General features: G+C 45.5%; 1 protein-coding gene across 1 annotated transcript; it reads left to right on the plus strand.

The window, feature by feature from the left end:
- Positions 1–71: 71 nt before the first annotated feature.
- C1S (complement C1s) lies at positions 72–20,557 on the plus strand. Its single transcript, XM_033173347.1, has 12 exons — positions 72–276; positions 679–791; positions 1,478–1,682; positions 4,058–4,235; positions 5,405–5,530; positions 8,011–8,210; positions 10,212–10,365; positions 11,645–11,760; positions 13,287–13,365; positions 15,319–15,453; positions 17,462–17,536; positions 19,352–20,557. The coding sequence occupies exons 2-12, from the start codon at positions 772–774 to the stop codon at positions 20,149–20,151; spliced, it is 2,088 nt and encodes a 695-aa protein (XP_033029238.1). The 5' UTR covers positions 72–276; positions 679–771; the 3' UTR covers positions 20,152–20,557.
- The last annotated feature ends 210 nt before the right edge of the window (positions 20,558–20,767 follow it).

The raw sequence follows: 20,767 nt of genomic DNA on the forward strand, positions 1-20,767 counted from the left end.
GATCCAGCCTTCCCCATCTCGCAGACTTGGGCTTGGCCAAAAAAGCAAAAAAGAGGATTGTGCAACCAGGCTATTAGAACTTTCTCTATCGGATAGGATTTCTTAGTAAAGTTGGAGGATGGCATCTTTCAAACAGCAGAGGGCAATGGAGGTCTGCAATTACCGTAAGTGACATTAACAGCTCCGAAATGTGGATAAGGGTTGGTGAGGATTATGAAGAGGGAGATAGAAGAGCCAGACAAAGAGAGAAACAGCTGCAGAGACGAGGAGTGCAAGGTAAAATTCTTTTTAAAACTTGTTTTTTTATATATAAAAAAACCAGAATATGAGTATTAGCATTTGAGTTAAATGTTTCCTGATGGGTGTCAGCCTTTCTGGGAAGGAAAATGATGCTTCTCCTAAGCTACTATGGCTGTTTTGAGGGGTGGGGTGGAGATAGTTGTACTGCACAAGTTGCAGGTAATGTCTGTGAGGAATCTCTCTCTTTGGGCTCAGTTTCTGACCTATTGCCTTTACATGGCGCTAATGACCCCGTTGCCACTTTGTGGGCAAGCATGCATCATGTTGAACCCTGCGCTACTCTAGAAATCAGTTTCCCTTGCTAAAGGTTAGTAGAGGCTGGGTGTCTACGGCTTCCGTGAGCTGGGTTTTAACTCCATCGCTCTGCCCACCAACCAGGCCTGCTTCAGGGGAAGAAGACAAACAAGCCTGCGTGCTTTGTTTGTCTAAATCTGAAGTCCAACCACAGTGGATTTGAGGAAGAAGGCCAAGATGGAGCTCTTGCAGACTTGGTAAGTTATTGAATATACATGAGCTAATAAGGTGAGACTCTGGCCAGCAACTACTTTTGCTGACAAAGGAGTTGGGGAAGGCAGGCAAGGCACACACCCCTCTCCCCACAAGAGTTTGTGGCTTTTTTCTACAGTGGAATCTTGGTTTTTTAAACGTAATCCATTCCAGAAGACCGCTCGATTTACGAAACACTTGAAAACCAAGGAGCAATGGGCAGTCGGCTAAATCCATTGAGAAAAAAAACATGCAACGGAAGCCGTTCGACTTCCAAGGTGCGTTTGAAAACGGAAACAATTACTTCCAGGTTTTTGGTGTTTGGCTTCTGAAACGTTCGGCTTCCGAGACGCTAAAAAAACCGAGGTTCCGCTGTAATAGTTGCTGAAGATGCTTCTTGTCCGCACTCCTCGTTTGCCACAGGATCATTACAAGGCTAGATACAGGACTCAGAGAAAAGCATTTTCCTCAGCGGCCCCCGTTGCTGACCTCAAATCTAGGAACCAAATTCCCTCGGTTGTGTTTTCAGCAATACAACGTTACCTCCTACTCCCTATATAGTAATGGCAACCCTGTACTGCTTAGGGGTTCTGAATCAAGTTGACTTAACTCTTCCACCCCTTGGGCCATAGGAAGATGAGGCAGAGAGTAGAATTGGTAGCCACTCTCAATATTCCTTTCTCCTCTTTAGGGGCTTTGTTTCCTGCTTCCTCTTGGCCTGCACTGAGGCAGTTTCCATGTACGGGGAAATCCTGTCTCCAAACTATCCTCAGGCATATCCCAACAATGCTCTGGAATCCTGGGAAATCAGTGTGCCTCCTGGTTACGGCATCCATCTTTACTTCACCCACCTGGATATAGAGCCGTCTCAAAACTGCCAATATGACTCCGTGAAGGTATGGGGCCCCCATTCCACTGCTGGGGCAGGTAGATACGGAGCATTGTGGTGTGTGCTGGTGCTGAACTGATGCGTCTAAACCACTGAGCCTCTTGGGCTTGCCGGTCGGAAGGTCGGCGGTTCAAATCCCCACAATGGAGTGAGCTCCTGTTGCTCTGTCCCAACTCCTGCCAACCTAGCAGTTCAAAAGCATGCCAGTACAAGTAGATAAATAGGTACTGCCGTGGCAGGAAGGTAAATGGCATTTCCATGTGCTCTGGTTTCCGTCACGGTCTTCCGTTGCGCCAGAAGCGGTTTAGTCATGCTGACCACATGACCCGGAAAGCTGTCTGTGGACAAACGCCAGCTCCCTTGGCCTGAAAGCGGGATGAGTGCCGCAAACCCATAGTCGCCTTTGACTGGACTTAACTGTCCGGGGTCCTTTACCTTTTTACCTTTACCTGCTGGTGTTGAACCGATGTTCACCTGCAAAGTTGTGTTGTGATGCTTAGGAATGCAACCGGCAGGGGCTGTGGAGCGATTGCAGTGCAGTGTGTGAATGCTATTCCACTCGTTGTGTCCAAAAACCTGGAGACAGCTGATTTTTTTTAAGGAGTTGAACATTGTTGTCCACAAGGGAACATGCTAATTCCATTTGTCCCATCATCATCTTGGTCACACACCTGCCACGGGCAATGGACACATTTTTTAAAAAAACCTCTTCTATCTATTCACCTCCATGTTGTCCCCTCCATAGCTGCTTCACTGCAGTAGACTGTTATTATTTTTAATTATTTGATATAAAATTATAACCACTTCATGGCAGAAGCTGGAAAAAAACTTTCCACAGATATCTTCTCTCACACACCTTTTTCTGTATTGTAATCTTTTTGCCAGTCAGTAGTGAGCACTGAGCCCTCATCTCATGGCTTCTCCACACGTCTGCTTGTCTTGTGCCTAGAAAGTGCAGGTCTTGGCGGGTTCCTGTGCTTTCTGGGCATGAGTCCAAGTGGTTTTCTATTTGCCCCGCTGCTTTCTTCTGGAAAACCCACCCTTTCGTGCTGAAATGGAGCAAACATCAATCCTCAGAAAATGCAATCGATGTTTCTTCCGATTCAGTGGTAAAAAGCAGGTTTCTCCGGGGGGAAAGTGACGGGACAAGCAGAAGTTTGGATGAGGCCTCAGTGACCTCGCCTTTGTCATCTTGTTTCTCTCCAGTGCACCAAGATGGTGGCTGGTCACTGAGAGGGAGGCCTAGTAAAATCTACTGCGGCCAATAAAGTGGGGAGAGGGAAGGAAGGTGAGAAGCCACTCAGGCTGTGGAGACTTCTGCTGCTGCTGCTGCCATGAGGTGGTGGTGCATTTTTCCTACTCATAAATGAATGAAAATAATTGTCCAGTTATATCTGCTCTAGAGACTCAGCTATACAGCTGCAAATAGAACATTTTAAGTGTGTTTTAAATGCATTATACAAATGTGACACAAGATGGCGATTGTGAACTTAATGGCAAATTCAATATATTTTCAAAAACTTTTTTTAAAAAAAACATTTTCACAGCATTTTTTATGTCTCTAGATTCCACCCTGGTTTTTCTTTTTGAAGTAACATGCAGCAGTGTGCCCCCCAATGGTATTAGGGTCTCCCTTATGCTATATAACAACATGTCTCCCCCCCCCCGTCACCTGGCAAAGAACTATGGAGCACAGTGTATAACAGCAACAGCAGCGACAACAACAACAATTTTATTATTTATATGCTGCCCATTTTACTGCATTACGCCAGCCATTCTGGGCAGCTTCCAGCAAAACATAAAAACACCATAAAGCATCAAACACTAAAAATTTCCCTGTACTGATGTCTTCTAAAAAATAATACTGTTGTTTATCTGTTCGACATCTGAGGGGAGGGTGTTCCACAGGGAGGGTGCCACGACCAAGAAGGCCACCCGCCATGTCACTATAAAGTTATCATCTTCTCCTTTTCCAGCTAATACCTTGACTTCCTTAGTTAATTTATAACTAAACACTGTGTTATCAGTATGTTCACATTCTGCTAGGGTTATTGCTGGCAATACCACAGCAGCAAAAGCGATGATCTACTCCACAGTGCTTTATACAGCTGCATTTTGCTCAGGAATTTTGATTTCAGCAAAGTATATTGAATTGTGTATTGAACTGTATATTGAATTTCAGCAAAGTATATTGTGTGTTGTTTTGATGCCAGCGTGCAAGAGGGGCACTGAGTGTGTGTGTGTGTGGGTGGGTGTGTGGGTGGGTGTGTGCATGCATACATTGCGCCAGCCCAGAATATTGTTAACAGCCAACTACAATCTATTTCCATAAGCAGAAGCTAAGAGAGACTTACTTGTCTTGTGTGCCTGTGTCACTTTTAGGTCCTGACTGGTAACCACATTGAGGGTCAGTTCTGTGGGCGGAAGAAGAGCCGCACTCCTGGCTCTCCTGTCCTGGAAGAATTCCATGTCCCATATAACACGTTGACAGTCACCTTTCAGTCTGACTTTTCCAATGAAGAGCGATTCACTGGCTTCGCTGCCTATTACATTGCAGAGGGTAAGCCCTGGTCTGTCTCATCCTGGTGTATGAAACACATTGTAGATATAGTATTCCACCCAGCAATGCTTTGGGGTGGCTATAGGAGGAAAACTTTCAGAATGCACTGAATGGACAAGCCAGGTTCTTACCAAGGCTCAAGGGCCCACTTCAAGATTAAATATCTCTCCCTAACCCCAGCTAAGAAGAAGGGCAGAGTATTAAGAACACTGGTTATAGAAATTGTTTAGGAATTATAGCAAGGATATCATAAAAACTTAAGCCATCATCCAGTACATATCTGCATATTTAGTATATAGATTACTTAGGATGCAGAACTAGGAGTTGACCTAGAATGGAGGTGTTCCTGAGGAAATGTCACATGTGGTCTGAAATGGCCTGATGGTTGCATGCATAAAAGACCACAAACTTCCCAATAGTTACCCTGGGTGATAACTTGAAGTCATTGGTTTGAGTCCTACCCCCCCCCCCGCCCCCCGAGCAGGAGAAAATAAGCTTGCTCCATCCTAGATGGAGCAAGCTTATTGCGGTTGGACTGGATGGCCCTGGGGGTTGGACTGGATGGCCCTTGTGGTCTCTTCCAACTCTATGATTCTATGATTCTATGATCCTCCATGTGGCAGCCCTTGAGATACTGGTATTTGAAGATGGCTATCCTTTCTCCTCTCAGTTTCCTCTTTTCCAGGCTAACCATACCCAGCTCCTTCAGCCGTTCCTCATAAGGCTTGGTTTCCATACCCTTGATCATCTTGGTTGCCCTCCTCTGCACATGTTCCAGCTTGTCAACATCCTTCTTAAATTGTAGTGCCCAAATAAAAGTTATTTATTTCTGCCCCACCTTTCCCCCTTACGGCACTCAAGGCTGCTTACAGATCTGTTTTGGATTCCATGAGAGACGACTGTCTTTTAAGCACTTGGGGGGTCAGGCTGCCAACTCTGAGAGGAAGGCAAGTGGAAGTTTATGAGAAGCGGCAGGGCCTACCTGAAGCTGGGTGTTCCAGTGAGGCTGTGTGAGGGTTGCAAAAAAGAAGGAATAATTGGGACTCTACCTTAAATGAAGGACCTCTTCTCCCTTAACCAGCATGGTGTTTATCCCAGTCTCTTTTCCTCTCCTCCTTTTATGATATTCCATACACGTTCTTCCTTCCATCTCTGTTCACTTCTCGCAGATGTGGATGAATGCACGGATTTTGTGGAAGAGGCCTGCAGCCATTACTGCAACAACTATGTTGGTGGCTACTATTGCTCTTGCCCACCTGAATATTTCTTGCATGAGGATCTGAAGACATGTGGAGGTAGGAGCCTGGTTGCTACTGCTCCAGAAATCACAGTCCTTATCCCCACTGCTGATACGGTACTTGAAATGGGAATAACTTCAGCAGTCTACTGTGGAACTGTGGCTGTTTACACACTATACATTTAAAGTACATTCAAAGCACACACACCCTCAAAGAATTCTGGGCACCGTAGTTTGTTACGGGTTGCTAGGAATTGTAACCTCGTGAGGAGTAAAATACAGTGCCCAGATTTCTTTGAGAGAAACATTGCACTTGTTTGCAGCCTGTGAACATCCAGAGAGGCTGATAAATGGAAAGAAACTGCTGTTGCTCACAAGGAAAGGAAAAGAAAGTAGCATTGCATAATAAAGAAATATAATTAAATCATCCCAAACACTGGGAGCTAAGACTGCCCTCCCCCTTCGATGTAATGGAAGGAGAATTAGAATGAGGAATCTGAAAAAAGGGTTTGGCTTTCTACAAAAAGCAGTTGAAGGATGTTTAGATAATGTGTCATACAGCAGGCCAAGGGGACAGCGAGATACAGCCTGCATAGACGTCATTCAGGATTCAGAACTTGGATCTTAAATCTTAGAAATATGTTGATAAACTGCGGGAGACTAAGTAAGGGCATAGAAAACAGAGGCTTGGAATTTCTGGCATGGTTTTGCCAAGCCCAGTGGAAACACTCAAGATAGGCACGCACAAATTCTTGGCACTAATTCACTTGAATATATATTTTTTGTTTCTTGTTATTAAGATTTTTTTTAAATTACAAAAGAAAAAGTCACATTTTAAAAGCAACAACCTATCACAAAAACTCAATACAATAAGAAAAGAAATGTTGGCTTTGCTTACATGTACTAACGAGCTAGTTTCTCCCCCCCCCCCTTATCACAGCATGCTGGTGCATGTTGCTCAGTCATCCCAACTTTGCTCCTCACCTGGCACAAGCAGAAGAAATCTTTGGCTTCCCAGTACACTTGATCCAAGTCTCCCTCACAAGGCATGATGGCTAGCAAATTACCGAAAGTGGCTTCTTAAGGAGCAGCAAACCACGTTCAAACCACGTTGCCTGCTTGGTCCATGGGAGGAGCAAACTGGGAGCAATTGAGCAATGTGCAGCAGCACACTGCTCATTCATGCTAAAGACCATTAAGCCTGAAACCCCATCATATCATAACAGGTAATATTGGGCAGCATGACATCATTTTAAGTTTTCAAATTGCTTGAATAAGAAAAACACAGGCAAGTAGCAATAAAAGTTTAAAATCAGAGCTAGCTGTGTGTTTGCCATGATCCTCTGGGTGCATAGAAAAAGCATAGTGTGGTACTGGACACATATTTCAGCTTCCTGAGAATATTTGTTTTAATTATTCTATTGAATAAAATATTGAAAGTGTGCTGAAATCTCAGAAGCCAAAAGGCTTCAGTGACCTGATCTCTTCTATGCCGAGCAAAACCAAAAAAGCATGCAAAATAGCTGTGTGTGTGTGTGTGTGTGTATCAGAATAAACACACAGATTAAAAGTAATTATGCACATTTTCTTGATAACCATTATTAATACAGGTTACAGAATCCAGCTTCCCTAGGATTTCGGATTGCCTGTGTGCAGAATTTCACTTAAAAAAAATATAATATATCATAATCGGATGAAATCACAGGCAGGATTTGAAATTTGAGCAATAGGAAGAAAATGATAATATATGAAATATAGAAAGATGTATTGGAGGAAATATGTGATATAACAGAGGAATATGTATTAGGTGAAATGTATGGTGTTATGCAGTGAATAAAAGGGATGGGTTTAAAAACAACATGGAAGGAAAGTTGGGAAGTCAATTCATAAGAGAAATGTATGAAATAATTGAAATTAATTGGTTAAAGTTATTAAAATCTAATAAGAAAAAGAAAATATGGAATATGAAAAAATCCTGTTTCAAGCTTCTTTGGCAGTATCAGTTACTTTTGTGTTGTTTTTTGAAATACATGTATTTTTGCAGAAAACCTTTTCTTTGCTAGGTAGAAACGGGTACAAAAAATCATGCAACAAATAATATTAAACGAACACCCTAATTTGTTTTTGCTTATTTCAAAATGAACCTGAAATATAAAGAGAAGGAAGGTGCTTTGCTGGTGTTTTGAGTCTGAAAGCTTAAGGGAAACAGTGAGAGTTCACCAAGGGAACTGATATCAGGCAGTATTTACTGTTACTGACACTTACTGGAGAAGCCCATGATATTTTGTTTTCTGAGATGGAAACACGGCATGCATCCATGTGCAAGCACGCACACACATGCCATGGGGGGTCGTAAAAATGCAGTTGATTAAATGTTGCCCTTTGTTGATACTTTAGCCCATCTAGTATTTGGGCCTTAACACAAGGGGCAAAATATATTTTGGGGGGTAGCTTTAAGCAAGAAGAGCACTAGCTCCAGCAGAAAGTCATCTAACTTTGTTACGGATCTCCTGGCCATTGCTCTTCCCTAAACTCTAGTGAACTGCACTGGGAATGTGTACACTGACCTGTCCGGGGAGATCACCAGCCCCAACTACCCCAGCCTGTACCCTGAGAACTCGCACTGCGATTACCGTGTCACCCTGGAGCCAGGATACCGTGTGGTCTTGACCATTGGCAAGAAAGACTTCGACATCGAGCCGGCTGACTCGGAAGGAAACTGCGCTGATGCCTTGAGAGTAGGTGGTGCCTTAGATAAAGAGAGGGGTGTCTCTGCCCCTGTTCTGAATACATCTTAGCTGTGTATCCCTAGAAGCCAAATGGCAGACTGGAGTCCCAGGGGTGACATTTGCCGTTGGGGGTTGTGGCACACTTGGGCAGGAGCAGGAGGCCTGGTTGTGGCACGGTGTCCGCCCTTTGCTCCTGCTTTCCTTTCCAGCCCCATGGTGTTGTTTGCGCAGCAGCTTAGTAAACTAAAAAGGGGGAAACCCCCAGGACATGGGAAAGAGTGGACTGCATAGGTACACACATTCTTATAATCTGGACACTTGCTGGAAAGGATTATCTCTGCTTGCTTCCTTTGATATGTAATGCCCATTCTCCTCCTCCTCCACCTGCTCCTTTTGAAAATCCTCTTCTGAATATTCTCATTGTTTTGCTACGTGATGACTCTAAACATTTTATTCCAGCCTCCCTTTGAGAGCAAACAGAGCATTATGGAAGCAAATAGGCTCTGGTACACAGCTTCAACCCCCAGAGAGCCACTGTGACAACTCCCCTGCTCCTGCAGGTCTTCCCCTCCAGTTTAGTCAAATCCTGCTGAACTTCCCCCAGCTTCTCCAAATTCAAAATTGTCCATTTTTCTTACACATGTTCTGGCCTTGGGCCCCCACACTCTGCGACTGAATTGCCCACACGCACAGCTATTAAAAGAACATTAGGTTTCTTCCATCAAATCCTTGATTCTCAGCAAGTGAGATTCTAAGCAGAAATAGGGACAAAATACATTCATAGTAACCAGACAGCCCAAACTCATAGCAGCATTTTCCAGCCAACATTACAGGCTGGTTTTAGTTTCGGGTGTGAAAATATCTGTTGCCCTAGTGACCTTTTCCCTCTCGCACTCTTCAAATGTTCCAAGCTTCTGCTTCTCTTTCTACTTGCCTGACCCCTAGAGAATCTGCTCCCTTGACATCCCAACAATGGTCCATGTTCCTGTGGATATTTCCTGTAGGTGTCTTGCAGGAAATAAAGGGGTGGTGGAGCACATAGGCAGTGTTTTCTACTTGGTTGCTCAGTAAGAAGTAAATCTGTTCTGAGCTTCCAGTGCTCCTTCCAACAAGTGTCAATCGCTGGAATGATTGGCAGGCGTTTGGCACAAACCTCATTTCATTAAAAGCATTTAATAATTTCAGTAATGTACGTGCAAGTATCAAATTTCTGCTTCTGCTTCCCTTCTCCTCTCCAAATCTTGGGTGTGTTTCTTTTAGATGCATTTCCTGTTAAATATGCCTCTTTTGTGTTCCTCTGCTACTTTTCCCCAATCTCTCTCTCTCTCTTTTTGCCAAATCATTTTTATTCATTTTACAATAATACAATAGTAATTTCCATTACATTTTTTTCCTCTTACATTATACATTTTGGCTTTTTAGGGCCATGACTTCCTTCAAACCTTCCTAGTGATTTTCTTACATTCATTGCTAATTTCTATATTTTCACTACTTAACCACTGCTTAAAATTATAACATCCAAATATATCACTAAAATTCCATCTCTACAATTATTTTTATAATATAACTTACAAAGCTTCTTGCAATCCTACCAATGTATTTAGTTGACTGCAATTGTCTTTCAAATAATCTACAAATTTAGTCCAATCTTTGATGAACTTCTGGTCCCGCTGTTCTCGGATTCTTCCCATCATTTTAACCAGTTCTGCATACTCCATTAACATCATTAACCATTCTTCCTTTGTCGGTAATTCTTATTGTTTCCATTTTTGTGCTATTTAAATTCTTGCCGCAGTTACAGCATATTGGAAAAGTTCAACATCTTGTCTTTTTACATCTTTACCTATAATTCCCAATAGAAAGGCTTCTGGTTTTTTACTGAATGTATATTTCAACATTTTCTTAATTTCATTATAAATCATGTCCCAGAAGCCTTTCACTTTCTTACATTCCCACCACATATGATAAAATGTACCTTACTTTTCCCAATCTGTTTCGTTCTTCTTGCAGTTTTCGGCAGGCGACCAGCAATTTGGCCCCTACTGTGGCAACACATTCCCTGGCCCTCCAGAAATCAAGACTAGAAGCAATATACTTGACATTTTCTTCCAAACGGACCACTCAGAGCAAGGCAGAGGCTGGAAAATCCGTTACTTTGGGGATCGTGAGTAGATATCCCATGAGAGCAAACCTGTGGGGCACACTCGTGAGCGCTCTGGGACAGAGAAATGTATAGTTCTTAGGAGAATGGGCATGTGCTTGCAAGAAGCAAACATACACCTTGAGCTGGAAGTCTAGTGCAGGAGAAAACACTTGCAGACAAGGGATGTCATTCAAGCAGAATGGCCGCTTTCTCCGAGAGCAGTTGTTCTTGGGGTGAATTGCTGCAGAAGAGAACACTTGAGGTTTGCTATGCACCCAAATTGTGAATGGGTATTTAGGTATACGGCGTTTCCGTGCGCTGCTCTGGTTTGCCAGAAGCGGCTTAGTCATGCTGGCCACATGACCCGGAAGCTGTACGCTGGCTCCCTTGGCCAATAAAGCAAGATGAGCACTACAACCCCAGAGTCGTCCACGACTGGACCCAACCGTCAGGGGTCCCTTTACCTTTATTTGGGTAAGGGAGAAGACTAGCAAATCTGGTGCACTGCTAGCAGAACATGTAAGGGGCTGGCTGGTGTGTTGACAACTGGCTTCCTGGCTAGGGATGAGCCCCACCAGAACTGGAAGCAGGGAAAGAAGTAAAACCCGGTGGGGACCTTGGGGTCTTGAATTTCAGTGGCACCCAGTGCAGCGCCAAAATCCCACCTCCCCTTGCCTTTCACTCTACATCATGGTTGCAGTGGCCCCTGCAGCAACCCTGAGGCTCCACGAACCAGTCACACTCCCCTAAATCCACCTTTGTAAAACCCATAGAAATCTGAGAAATCTCCTGATCTCTGGTGGGCAATGGGAAAATTGAAAGGGGGACAAGGGTTCCAGCTGAAGGCCCTGCAGGCTACAGCTGCTAGCTCTCAGGAGACAGGGTGAACCAATCCTTTCTTCCTCATCAGTGGAGCCTGGTCCATTAGGGCAAGGGAGGCACTGCCCGTCATGTCATGATCCTATGCCAGATCCCACAGAAAAGGCAGATAGCCTTTCTCCTCCTGAGGCTTGGTGTTGCCTTTGTAGAACTCAACAGGGAGGAGGAAGGGGGTGATCATGTGTCTCTGTCTGTCAGTGGGTGCCAACCTCTACTTCTTCCTCTTGTTGATGCGGTCAAGAGTCGAAGAGGCGCGTTAACCCTCAGAGCAGAGAGGAAGTCGCATTAAATAAATACACGGCTTCTGTTGGACTTGGCTGTGACTACTGGGGATAGAAAATGACAAGGGGCGTGTGCATGTGAGAGAGAGCGTGTGCCAGGTGATTCAGGTGGTTTCCTTTTTTGCTTTCCATTTGCAAAGCAATGCCCTGCAAAGAAACTGTCATTCCGCTTTCCAATATGGAACCCGTGAGAGAACGTTACGTCTTTAAGGATTCTGTGAAGGTGACCTGTGTTGAAGGCTATGAAATTGTACTGGTAAGTCTGTGCTCACCGAGGTCGGTTAGGCTCTGAGAATCCCCTTGACGTGAACATTACATCGCCGCTAGTTCTATGCCGATATGCATTGCGCTTCTTCTCCATCTCAACATAGCAGTGAGAAAGGATTCTTTCTGCACTGATGTCAGGGGCCCAGAGCAGAGAGCAGACAGGGCTTCTGAAACGCAAGCTTCATGCACATTGGCTGGCTGAATAAAAAGCTACCTAGAAACAATCTGGGATCAGCCAGTGGCTTGATTCACCAAATGAGAACTGGGTAGCCTCCTTCAGGGACAAGCTTCCCACAATAAGAGTCTTTATGCTTGCTGATGGCGCCAGATTGGTCCTCCCATATCACCAGGCTTCCCAGGCCAGGTGCATTGTGGGCTGTTATATCAGTCTCCTGTGGCCAGCCATATCAGCAGTGCAAAGAGCCATTGTCGGATCTACAGGGCTATTGACATAACACCAGCCACCCTTCACTCCCCTCAGTACTTGACAATTGGTGTCATGGCTGCAGACCAGGCCAGGAATCGTGAGAGACATAGCCCTCTAGCAACATCAGGAGGAGGAGGAGATGAATCTACTCCAGGTGTGTTGCATGTGATGCTGAAGTCACCAGAACCTGCGTCTCCTCCTTTGAACCCCAGGGAGATACTTCTGCCACCAGACTCTTTAGATGATCAGCAGAGTCCTGAGGATATATTCCCCCCATCTTGAAACCTGAATTCCTAGAATGCTAATAGCTGCAGAGGTACACCCTGGCCCTTTAACTGGCCAGGTCCCTGTCTAAGGCCCTGAGTGTGGCAGATATGTAGTCAAATCTAACAACACAAAGTCTTGCTAGTTAGCAAGTGAAGGGGTTAAGACCATAGAGCTGCATTGGTGATAGGCAGACTCAGGCCATTGAAATGTAATTGGTAGAGAAGGCTCTGTATGGTGCCGTTTCCCATCCTATCCTGGGAGGGAAGAAGCAAAGAAGTATTTCCTGTTTCGTCTCTCTCTCTCTCTCTCTTCCACCAGCCATGTATATGGACATTTGTCCACTTGCTCCAGCATCAGGCACTTGCCTGAAGCTATTTTTGCTGTAAACACAAGTATTTTTACTGCTGTTGCTGCTAAGGACAAATGCTTGACTGTGAGTAAAATACATGCTTTAAATTTCCTTTTCAGTCTGTAGCCTGTTTCTTTGATAAACTGGATAACAAAAGGGGGAGATCGGCCTAATGGCTAGTTCCTACACTTGCGATTAAACTGTTCAAGATGGGATTTAAACTCTGTTTAGCCCCATGCTTTTAAACGCAAGCGGTAAGCTCGGAGATGAAATGCCAGCAGTCTTGTTTAGTGCAAATGTTCCACCTCCTCAAACAACTTTTTTTGCATCCACTTCATGTATCTTCTCACTTTAGACAAGGGCCCAAGACTCCCCTCATGTAACAAGGGAGAGAGAGCAGTGTGTATGTCATTCTGATACATTTCTCAACCAATGAATTAACTCCAGTGTCTCTCAATTCTGTTCCCTTCAGTCAACAGGCAGCCTCACATCCTTCTACTCTGTCTGTCAAAGCAACGGCGAGTGGAGCAACTCTGACCTCGAATGTGTCCGTAAGTGCTTGGCTTCCTATATTGGTGGTCCGTAACACACTTTCAATTGGTCTTGAGACCACAGGGATCATAACAGAGAAGAATACAGTGGACGCTCGGGTTACGGACATAATCCTTGATGGAGGCACGTCCGCAACCCGCAGCGTTCGTATCCCGCAGTGCTGCGCCTGCACACGCGTGTGACACAATTTGGTGTCTCTGCGCATGCGCGAGCGCTGAAACCCGGAAGTAACCCATTCCGGTACTTCCGGGTTCGGCGCAGAGCACAACCCGAAAAAACGTAACCCACAGCAGGCGTAACGTGAGGTATGACTGTACTTAAGTAGCAGGAGGCTTTCTGAAGTTTTGACAAGATGCTGAAGAGGCAAGCCACTTCTAAATTTAAACTGGAAAGCAACTTGCTTCTTCAGCAGTGTGAGTAATCACAAAGAAACTTCCAGCTCTCTTCAGAGCTGAGTTGGACAGCAGCCACGCAGAATGATTGTTCCCCTTTGTGGTGGCTGTGTAAGGTAAGAAAATACAGTGATCCACAAAGCAATGTCAACCCAAATAGTGGTCCTCAGCGGTGTTTTTTTCTGGGGGGTCCGCATACCCCTAAACATTTTGTGAATCTTTGTACTTTTGTCCATTTACTGTATTTATTTTCCCCGATTTGAACTATAAAACAGTGATTTTTCTGGAGTCAAAATGAGAATACCCCTAAACATTTTTAAAGAAAGAAAGCACTGGTCCTCAATACAATTAAGCTTAAACACCTTTGGATTACCTGAGATAAATGGGACTTTTCAATGGAGAGGGCATTTATGCCATTCCAGTTCTAGGCAATTGGTCCTGGAAGGAGATAGAAATAGGAAGGGATGACTTGGAAGTTAAAGACTGGCACCCAATGCCTGTGGGTGCCATTGCACCCATGAAGGCTTTCAGTAGTTCCCCTGGGCAGGTGCCCCAAACTTTGAGCTCTCATTTGTGCGGGGAGTATTTAGTCACCCTAGAAAGAAAGCTATGGGACCAAATGTGTAGATAAGTGATTTCTATAGCTTGTATATTGTTCTAGTTTTTTGGGGGGAGGGGCTAAACCCTAGAAATTAATAAATGGTAGGATTTTGATTATTTGTGATGTGAAGGGAGAAATACAAGCTGCAGAGGAATTCCTGAGCTAGCCTGTGCAAAATGACCTGGCCAAGCTGGGACCATTAAGAAACAATAGAGGGCCATTGGCAATGCAAGAGAACTGCCCTCCCCACTGGTCCTGAGGTGTGAACAGAGAGGGGTGGGTGGGTTGGGAAGGTTGCCAGGGTAACTAGGTGTGGGGTGACAGGAAAAAGAGAGTCTTGAGCAGGGGAAGGAGAAGGAGGTAGAAGGACTGGGATCCATCTTGGGCAGGTTGGCTGAAGGCCGGCCTGAGAGAGATGCTTTGGACTCCAGGGCTGCACTGCTGTGGGAGACAAGCCCCTCTTGAAATGACCATGCTGTAAAATCTGGACTCCATGCAGACTGAAGGTGTACATAGGTGAATAAACCATATTTCTTTAAAGCTATGACAGTTTCCATTGTGTGTCAGTTCTCCAAAGGAGCACAAGCCCCCTGGCAGAGTGGGGTGGTGGTGCCCAACTTCTGTAACAATATTTTTCCTGCTACTGAGGGACCTTAATCAGGAGCAGCAGGACATAACCAACTTCCCATGGTAAGCCTAAGGTTGTCACAGGTGGTTGTCTCTCTGATTTTGCGTTATGCCACACCCCCTCCATGGCAGCCATCTTGCAACCGACACCCTCACCAATTCTACCAGTCCAATAAGGTTGGCAACCCCTGCTTTTATGCACCATAAAAAAAGAAGAAATGGAAAATATGTTCAGGCCTGACAGAATATGGGTTGACCAGGATGAGGTGGCAGGTGGCAGCAGAGTGAAGATTCCAGTCTAACACCCCATCTTTCGCCCCCCCCCCCGGCAGCCGTAAATTGTGGTGAGCCTGAGCACCTTGCAAATGGGAAAGTCACTTACCTATCAGGAACCGAGGACAACACGGAGTATCAAGACACTATCAGCTATTCATGCAACGAGAAGTTTTATACAATGCAGGGCAAAGGTAATGCTGTGTCCTATCCTTTTCAGATCCAAGCAGCATCTGATTCAGAGCTTAAAAAGAGCATCATTGTACTCAGTTTATGATGACAGAATTAGAGGTGGCGATGTTATGACAAACTCATTCAAAGAGTCTTTCACTGGCGCTTCATCCCAGTATCGTTGTGAAACTTGTTGGTGTGTTTTCACTCACTTTGCTTCCACTAAAGCAACACCGTCAAAAGTGGCTGCTTTCTTCTTACAGGCAGAGTCAGTGTAGAATTTAATGAGTCGTAAACACTGAAACGATTCCTTCCGAAGCACAGTTAAAACTTATGGCATGTGCATGTGTGTGTGTGTGTGTGTGTGAGAGAGAGAGAGAGAGAGAGAGAGAGAGAGAGAGAGAGAGAGAAACAAAGAACAAAGGTGAGATGAACAAAGAGACAGGGATGTGAAGATCTTCCTGCAGAATGTTTCTGCTTCCACCTTCTTCAGCTGATGTGAATCAAAGAGTGCTGTAGCCAAGGTGGCCGTTCCTTGGCTCCTCCAGGCAACCTCTTTATTCAGCATTCATTCTCATTGTTTGCATGCACAAAGCTTGCGCAGAGGTGATGCAATGGGTGGGGTGTAGCATAGTGCTAAGAGGCATAAAAGGTAAAAAAGACCCCTGGATGGTTAAGTCCAGTCAAAGGCAACAATGGGGTTGCAGCGCTCATCTCACTTTCAGGCCGAGGGAACCGGTGTTTATCTGCAGACAGCTTTCTGGGTCATGTGCCCAGCTTCTGGCGCAATGGAACACCATGACAGAAACCAGAGCGCACAGAAACACTGTTTACCTTCCTGCCACAGCAGTACCTATTTATCTACTTGCACTGGCATGTTTTTGAACTGCTAGGTTGGCAGGAGCTGGGACAGAGCAATGGGAGCTCACTTCGTCATGGGGATTCGAACCGCCAACCTTCTGATTGGCAAGCCCAAGAGGCTCAGTGGTTTAGACCACAGCGCCACCCGCGTCCCTACTAAGAGGCGTAGGGGTGTGTGGAACAAGGTCCACTCATGCAACTGGACTACTTCCCTACCCGAACATGCAAGCATGCATGCACACACACACACACACACACACACACACAGTGTGCCCAGGGGCAGCCCATCTTGTTTCACCACCTGTGCCAAATTAGGAATGTGTCATGCCCTGCTCCCACCCACCGTCGCTCCTCTCCACTTCTTCCCCCTCCAAACTCGATGAGAGCTCAGGCACTCACTCCTCAAGGCATTGCTGCTCATTTTATTCCACTTGGTTTTGGACTACAACTTCCATTAACCCTAGCTATCCAGACCCGTGGTCAGGGATGATGGGAATTGTAGTCTGAAAAACAGTTGGAGATCCAAGTTTGGGAAACACAGAGTTAAAGCATAGCTAATCTATGTTAATGGGACGCGGGTGGTGCTGTGGGTTAAACCACAGAGCCTAGGGCTTGCCGATCAGAAGGTCAGTGGCTAGAATCCCCGCGACAAGGTGAGCTCCCATTGCTCGGTCCCTGCTCCTGCCAACCTAGCAGTTCGAAAGCATGTCAAAGTGCAAGTAGATAAATAGGTACCACTCCAGTGGGAAGGTAAACAGCGTTTCTGTACACTGCTCTGGTTCGCCAGAAGCAGCTTAGTCATGCTGGCCACACGCCCCGGAAGCTGTATGCCAGCTCCCTCGGCCAGTAAAGTGAGATGAGCGCCACAACCCCAGAATCGTCTGCGACTGGACCTAATGGTCAGGGGTCCCTTTACCTAATCTATGTTAAGCGACCCAGTGTATCCATTCTTGGTTAAGCACATTAGAAGTGCTTTGCTGGATCAGATCTGGAGCCAACATTATTTACAGGAATCCCACAGACAAGCAGACACTACATGGCTTGCTAGAAATTGGCCAAAGGGCCACCAATGGCCTGCAATCTGTTTTCTGATCTCGTCTGCATTTGAGTATGCAACGCCAATTAAAAACAAACAACTGAATAGTGCTATGTGTTCTTTTATTCCGAAAGGACTTTATAGGTGTTCAGCCAGTGGGAAATGGGTGGATGAAGACGAGAAAACAGAGATTCCGGTTTGTGTCCCAGGTACGGTGCCCAGCCCTCTATTTCTAAATGTGGATATTGTGGTCAAATTGCTTCTCTGAAGTCTCTCAGCCCCACTCACCTCACAGAGTGTTTGTTGTGGGGGAGGAAGGGAAAGGAGAATGTTAGCCGCTTTGAGACTCCTTCGGGTAGTGAAAAGCGGGATATCAAATCCAAACTCTTCTTCTCTTCTTCTTCTTCTTCTGTGACAAGAGTCCACCACATTGTCTAGTTTACAGAAGAGCCTGCCAATATTGTAAAATTCTTGTTTCCTCTGCTCTTGAATTCATGTTTTCGAATTGCCTCAATGATTCGAGGTGGTTGAAAACCAGAGCTTTAAAACCTGCTCTCCTCCTGACGTTTCCGCAAAGCACCAGTCTTGCAGGAAGCAACGGTGTTCCATGTTTCAAGAGTCCCTTCTTGCTGATCATGTTGTTGAGCACAGCCATCTTTGGGGGTTAGGAAAAGGGAAGAGAACATAGACCCACAGTAGAAGAAGAGGCACAGGAGCTGAACCTGCATCTAGTTATAGTTTAGGGCATGCTGCTACATTCAGCGGTGATGGTGCTTGGTTCTGGTGAAGAAGAGGAGGAGGAGTTTGGATTTGATATCCCGCTTTATCACTACCCTAAGGAGTCTCAAAGCGGCTAACAATCTCCTTTCCCTTCCTCCCCCACAACAAACACTCTGTGAGGTGAGTGGGGCTGAGAGACTTCAGAGAAGTGTGACTAGCCCTAGGTTACCCAGCAGCTGCATGTGGAGGAGCGGAGACGCGAACACGGTTCACCAGATTACGAGTCCACCACTACATCAAACTAGGCTCCTGCAGGTTCTGAAGAACAAAACACCCCCTCCTGATACCTATTGAGCTATTTTTAATGGGTTGTTTGTTTGTTTGTTTGTTGTTCTTCATACATTTTGTTGATCGTAAAATTCTCTGTGAAGCAATTTTCCTGAAAAGCAGTAAGTCTTTTAAATAAATAAATAAAGCAAGCAAGCAAGCAAATCCAAGAATGGGGATTTGTGCGTGGGCATAGCCAGGATTTATGTTGGGTGGATGGGCAGGGCACCCACCTGTCCTGTTCCAGAACCAAGCTACCCTTGCCGTACGATTGGTCAGCTTGCGGAAGCCATGCCTATCACTCGGTTGCATCCCTAGAATGCACCACAACATCATCCAAGTTACCTCAGCGAGCATTTCAACTTCAAATATTCTGGTTATTTCTACTTCTAGTTAAGTATTTTTATTTATTTACTTGATGGGGGGGAGCTGCCCCCCTGGCTATGCCCACGGATATACATATAGCAGGCTTCATTCTCAATACATTTGTGCTTTGGATCCCGAACGTTGAACGTTTTGGCTCCCGAACGCCGCAAACCCAGGAGTGTGTGTTCTGGTTTGCAAACATTCTTTGGAACCCGAATGGCCGATGCAGGTTCTGCGGGTTCCGATTGGCTGCAGGAACTTCCTACAGCCAATCAGAAGCCGTGCTTTGGTTTCTGAACGTTTTGGAAGTCGAACGGACTTCCGGAATGGATTCCGTTTGACTTCCAAGGTACAACTGTACTACTCAGTTAATGTTTCTGGGCAAAGTTAACAAGCTGCAGCAAGCAAAAACTTGGGGAGAGGTCCACACACATGCATGCCCACAGGCCCCAAAACCGGATTCAACTTGAACCCCCTACCCTAAAGTTATCGCTTACTTTCCGTCATGTCAGTGAACATAAATGGTTTGGATTGTTTCATTTGCACAAATCCGGTCTTCCTACTGCTCACAAGCTCTTATTCCTGCTGTTGTTGTTCTATCCTTTCTGTAGTTTGCGGAGTTCCCTCTCGGCCCGTTAAAGGGACAGCGAAGATTTTTGGAGGCGACACAGCCGAAAAAGGAAACTTCCCTTGGCAAATCTATTTCGAAAACCCACAAGCTGGCGGGGCTCTGATTTCGGACCGCTGGGTTCTCACCGCAGCTCATGTGCTGGAGCAGACCCGGTGCCCAGTCATCCACGCAGGGATGTTTCGCGTTGGGCGAAAGGCCATGGAAGGCGCCAGGCCACTGGAAGTGGAAGCCACGTTCATCCATCCCGACTGGTTGGAAATGTCAAACAGCCGGTCCCGGACAAACTTCGACAATGACATTGCTCTAGTGAAGTTGGCAAAACCATTGACAATGAATGACGACATCTCACCCATTTGCTTGCCCGGTGCATCATCCGACTACGACTTGCCGGTGGGGATACTGGGCTACATATCTGGCTGGGGCAGGACGGAGAATACGCTTGCGGCGAGAATACTTAGGTACGCCCGGATCCCTGTGGTAAACATGGACAGGTGCCGAAGCGTGAGGCCAGATCCCCCGGCAGATTCTTTGACCTATGTGTTCACAGACAATATGATTTGTGGGGGGAGCAACGGGAAGGACAGCTGCCAGGGAGACAGCGGCGGGGCGTATGCTGTTAAATATCCCCACGACGATTTGCACTACTATGTTGCTGGCCTGGTTTCTTGGGGGCCAAAGTGCGGCACCTACGGCCTCTACACTAAGGTGTCAAATTACATGGATTGGATCGCAAACGTCATGAGCCAGGATGAGACCAGAAGGATGCATTCGTGTCTGTAGAAGCGCCTGCTTGTTTCCCTTGATGTTTTCTTCAGTCATTTGGGCTAGTGGCATTTCTCCAATGTGGGACCCCAGCTGTTGTTGGACTACAACTCCCATCATCCCTAGCTAGCAGGGACAGCGGTCAGAAATGATGGGAGTTGTAGTCCAACAACAGCAGAAAACCCAAATTAGAGAAATACTGGTAATGCAAGAGAGGGGAGGTTGGAGTGAAGGTCCATGCACTGCAAGTCTCTTTACACAACCTGTTTTCTTGAGAAGCAAATAGAGCAACCAAAAGCTTTCGGGCTGGATTTGTTCTTATATGATTTCCCGCCTGCTTAATTTCTTCTTTTATATCTTATGTCTTTCTTTGTAGCTGCTTAAACTCCTTTGGAACGTGCCCTATACCACAGATTTTTTTTTTAAAAAAAACCCCACACACATTTTATTAGAAGAATTTCATTTATAAAAAAAAGAGAGTGCAGGGGCGGGAAGAAAGAGAGAAAAAAGTGAGTGAGAATGAAAAAGAAAAAATACTGTTACATACCCATACATTGATACACAGGTGTGTATATTCTTATTATCCTAATGCACAGACATTTGTCAATAACCTAATATGTTCTGTGTAAAGAGA

The sequence above is a fragment of the Lacerta agilis genome, chromosome 16 (genome assembly GCF_009819535.1).
Source record: "Lacerta agilis isolate rLacAgi1 chromosome 16, rLacAgi1.pri, whole genome shotgun sequence".
NCBI classification, from domain to species: domain Eukaryota; kingdom Metazoa; phylum Chordata; class Lepidosauria; order Squamata; family Lacertidae; genus Lacerta; species Lacerta agilis.

Excerpts from the sequence above, each read along its gene's own strand:
- C1S (XM_033173347.1), top strand. The coding sequence starts at position 772 with ATGGAGCTCTTGCAGACTTG. Across the intron at positions 15,454-17,461 it reads TTATACAATGCAGGGCAAAG|GACTTTATAGGTGTTCAGCC; the intron begins GTAATGCTGTGT and ends TTATTCCGAAAG. Across the intron at positions 17,537-19,351 it reads GATTCCGGTTTGTGTCCCAG|TTTGCGGAGTTCCCTCTCGG; the intron begins GTACGGTGCCCA and ends TCCTTTCTGTAG.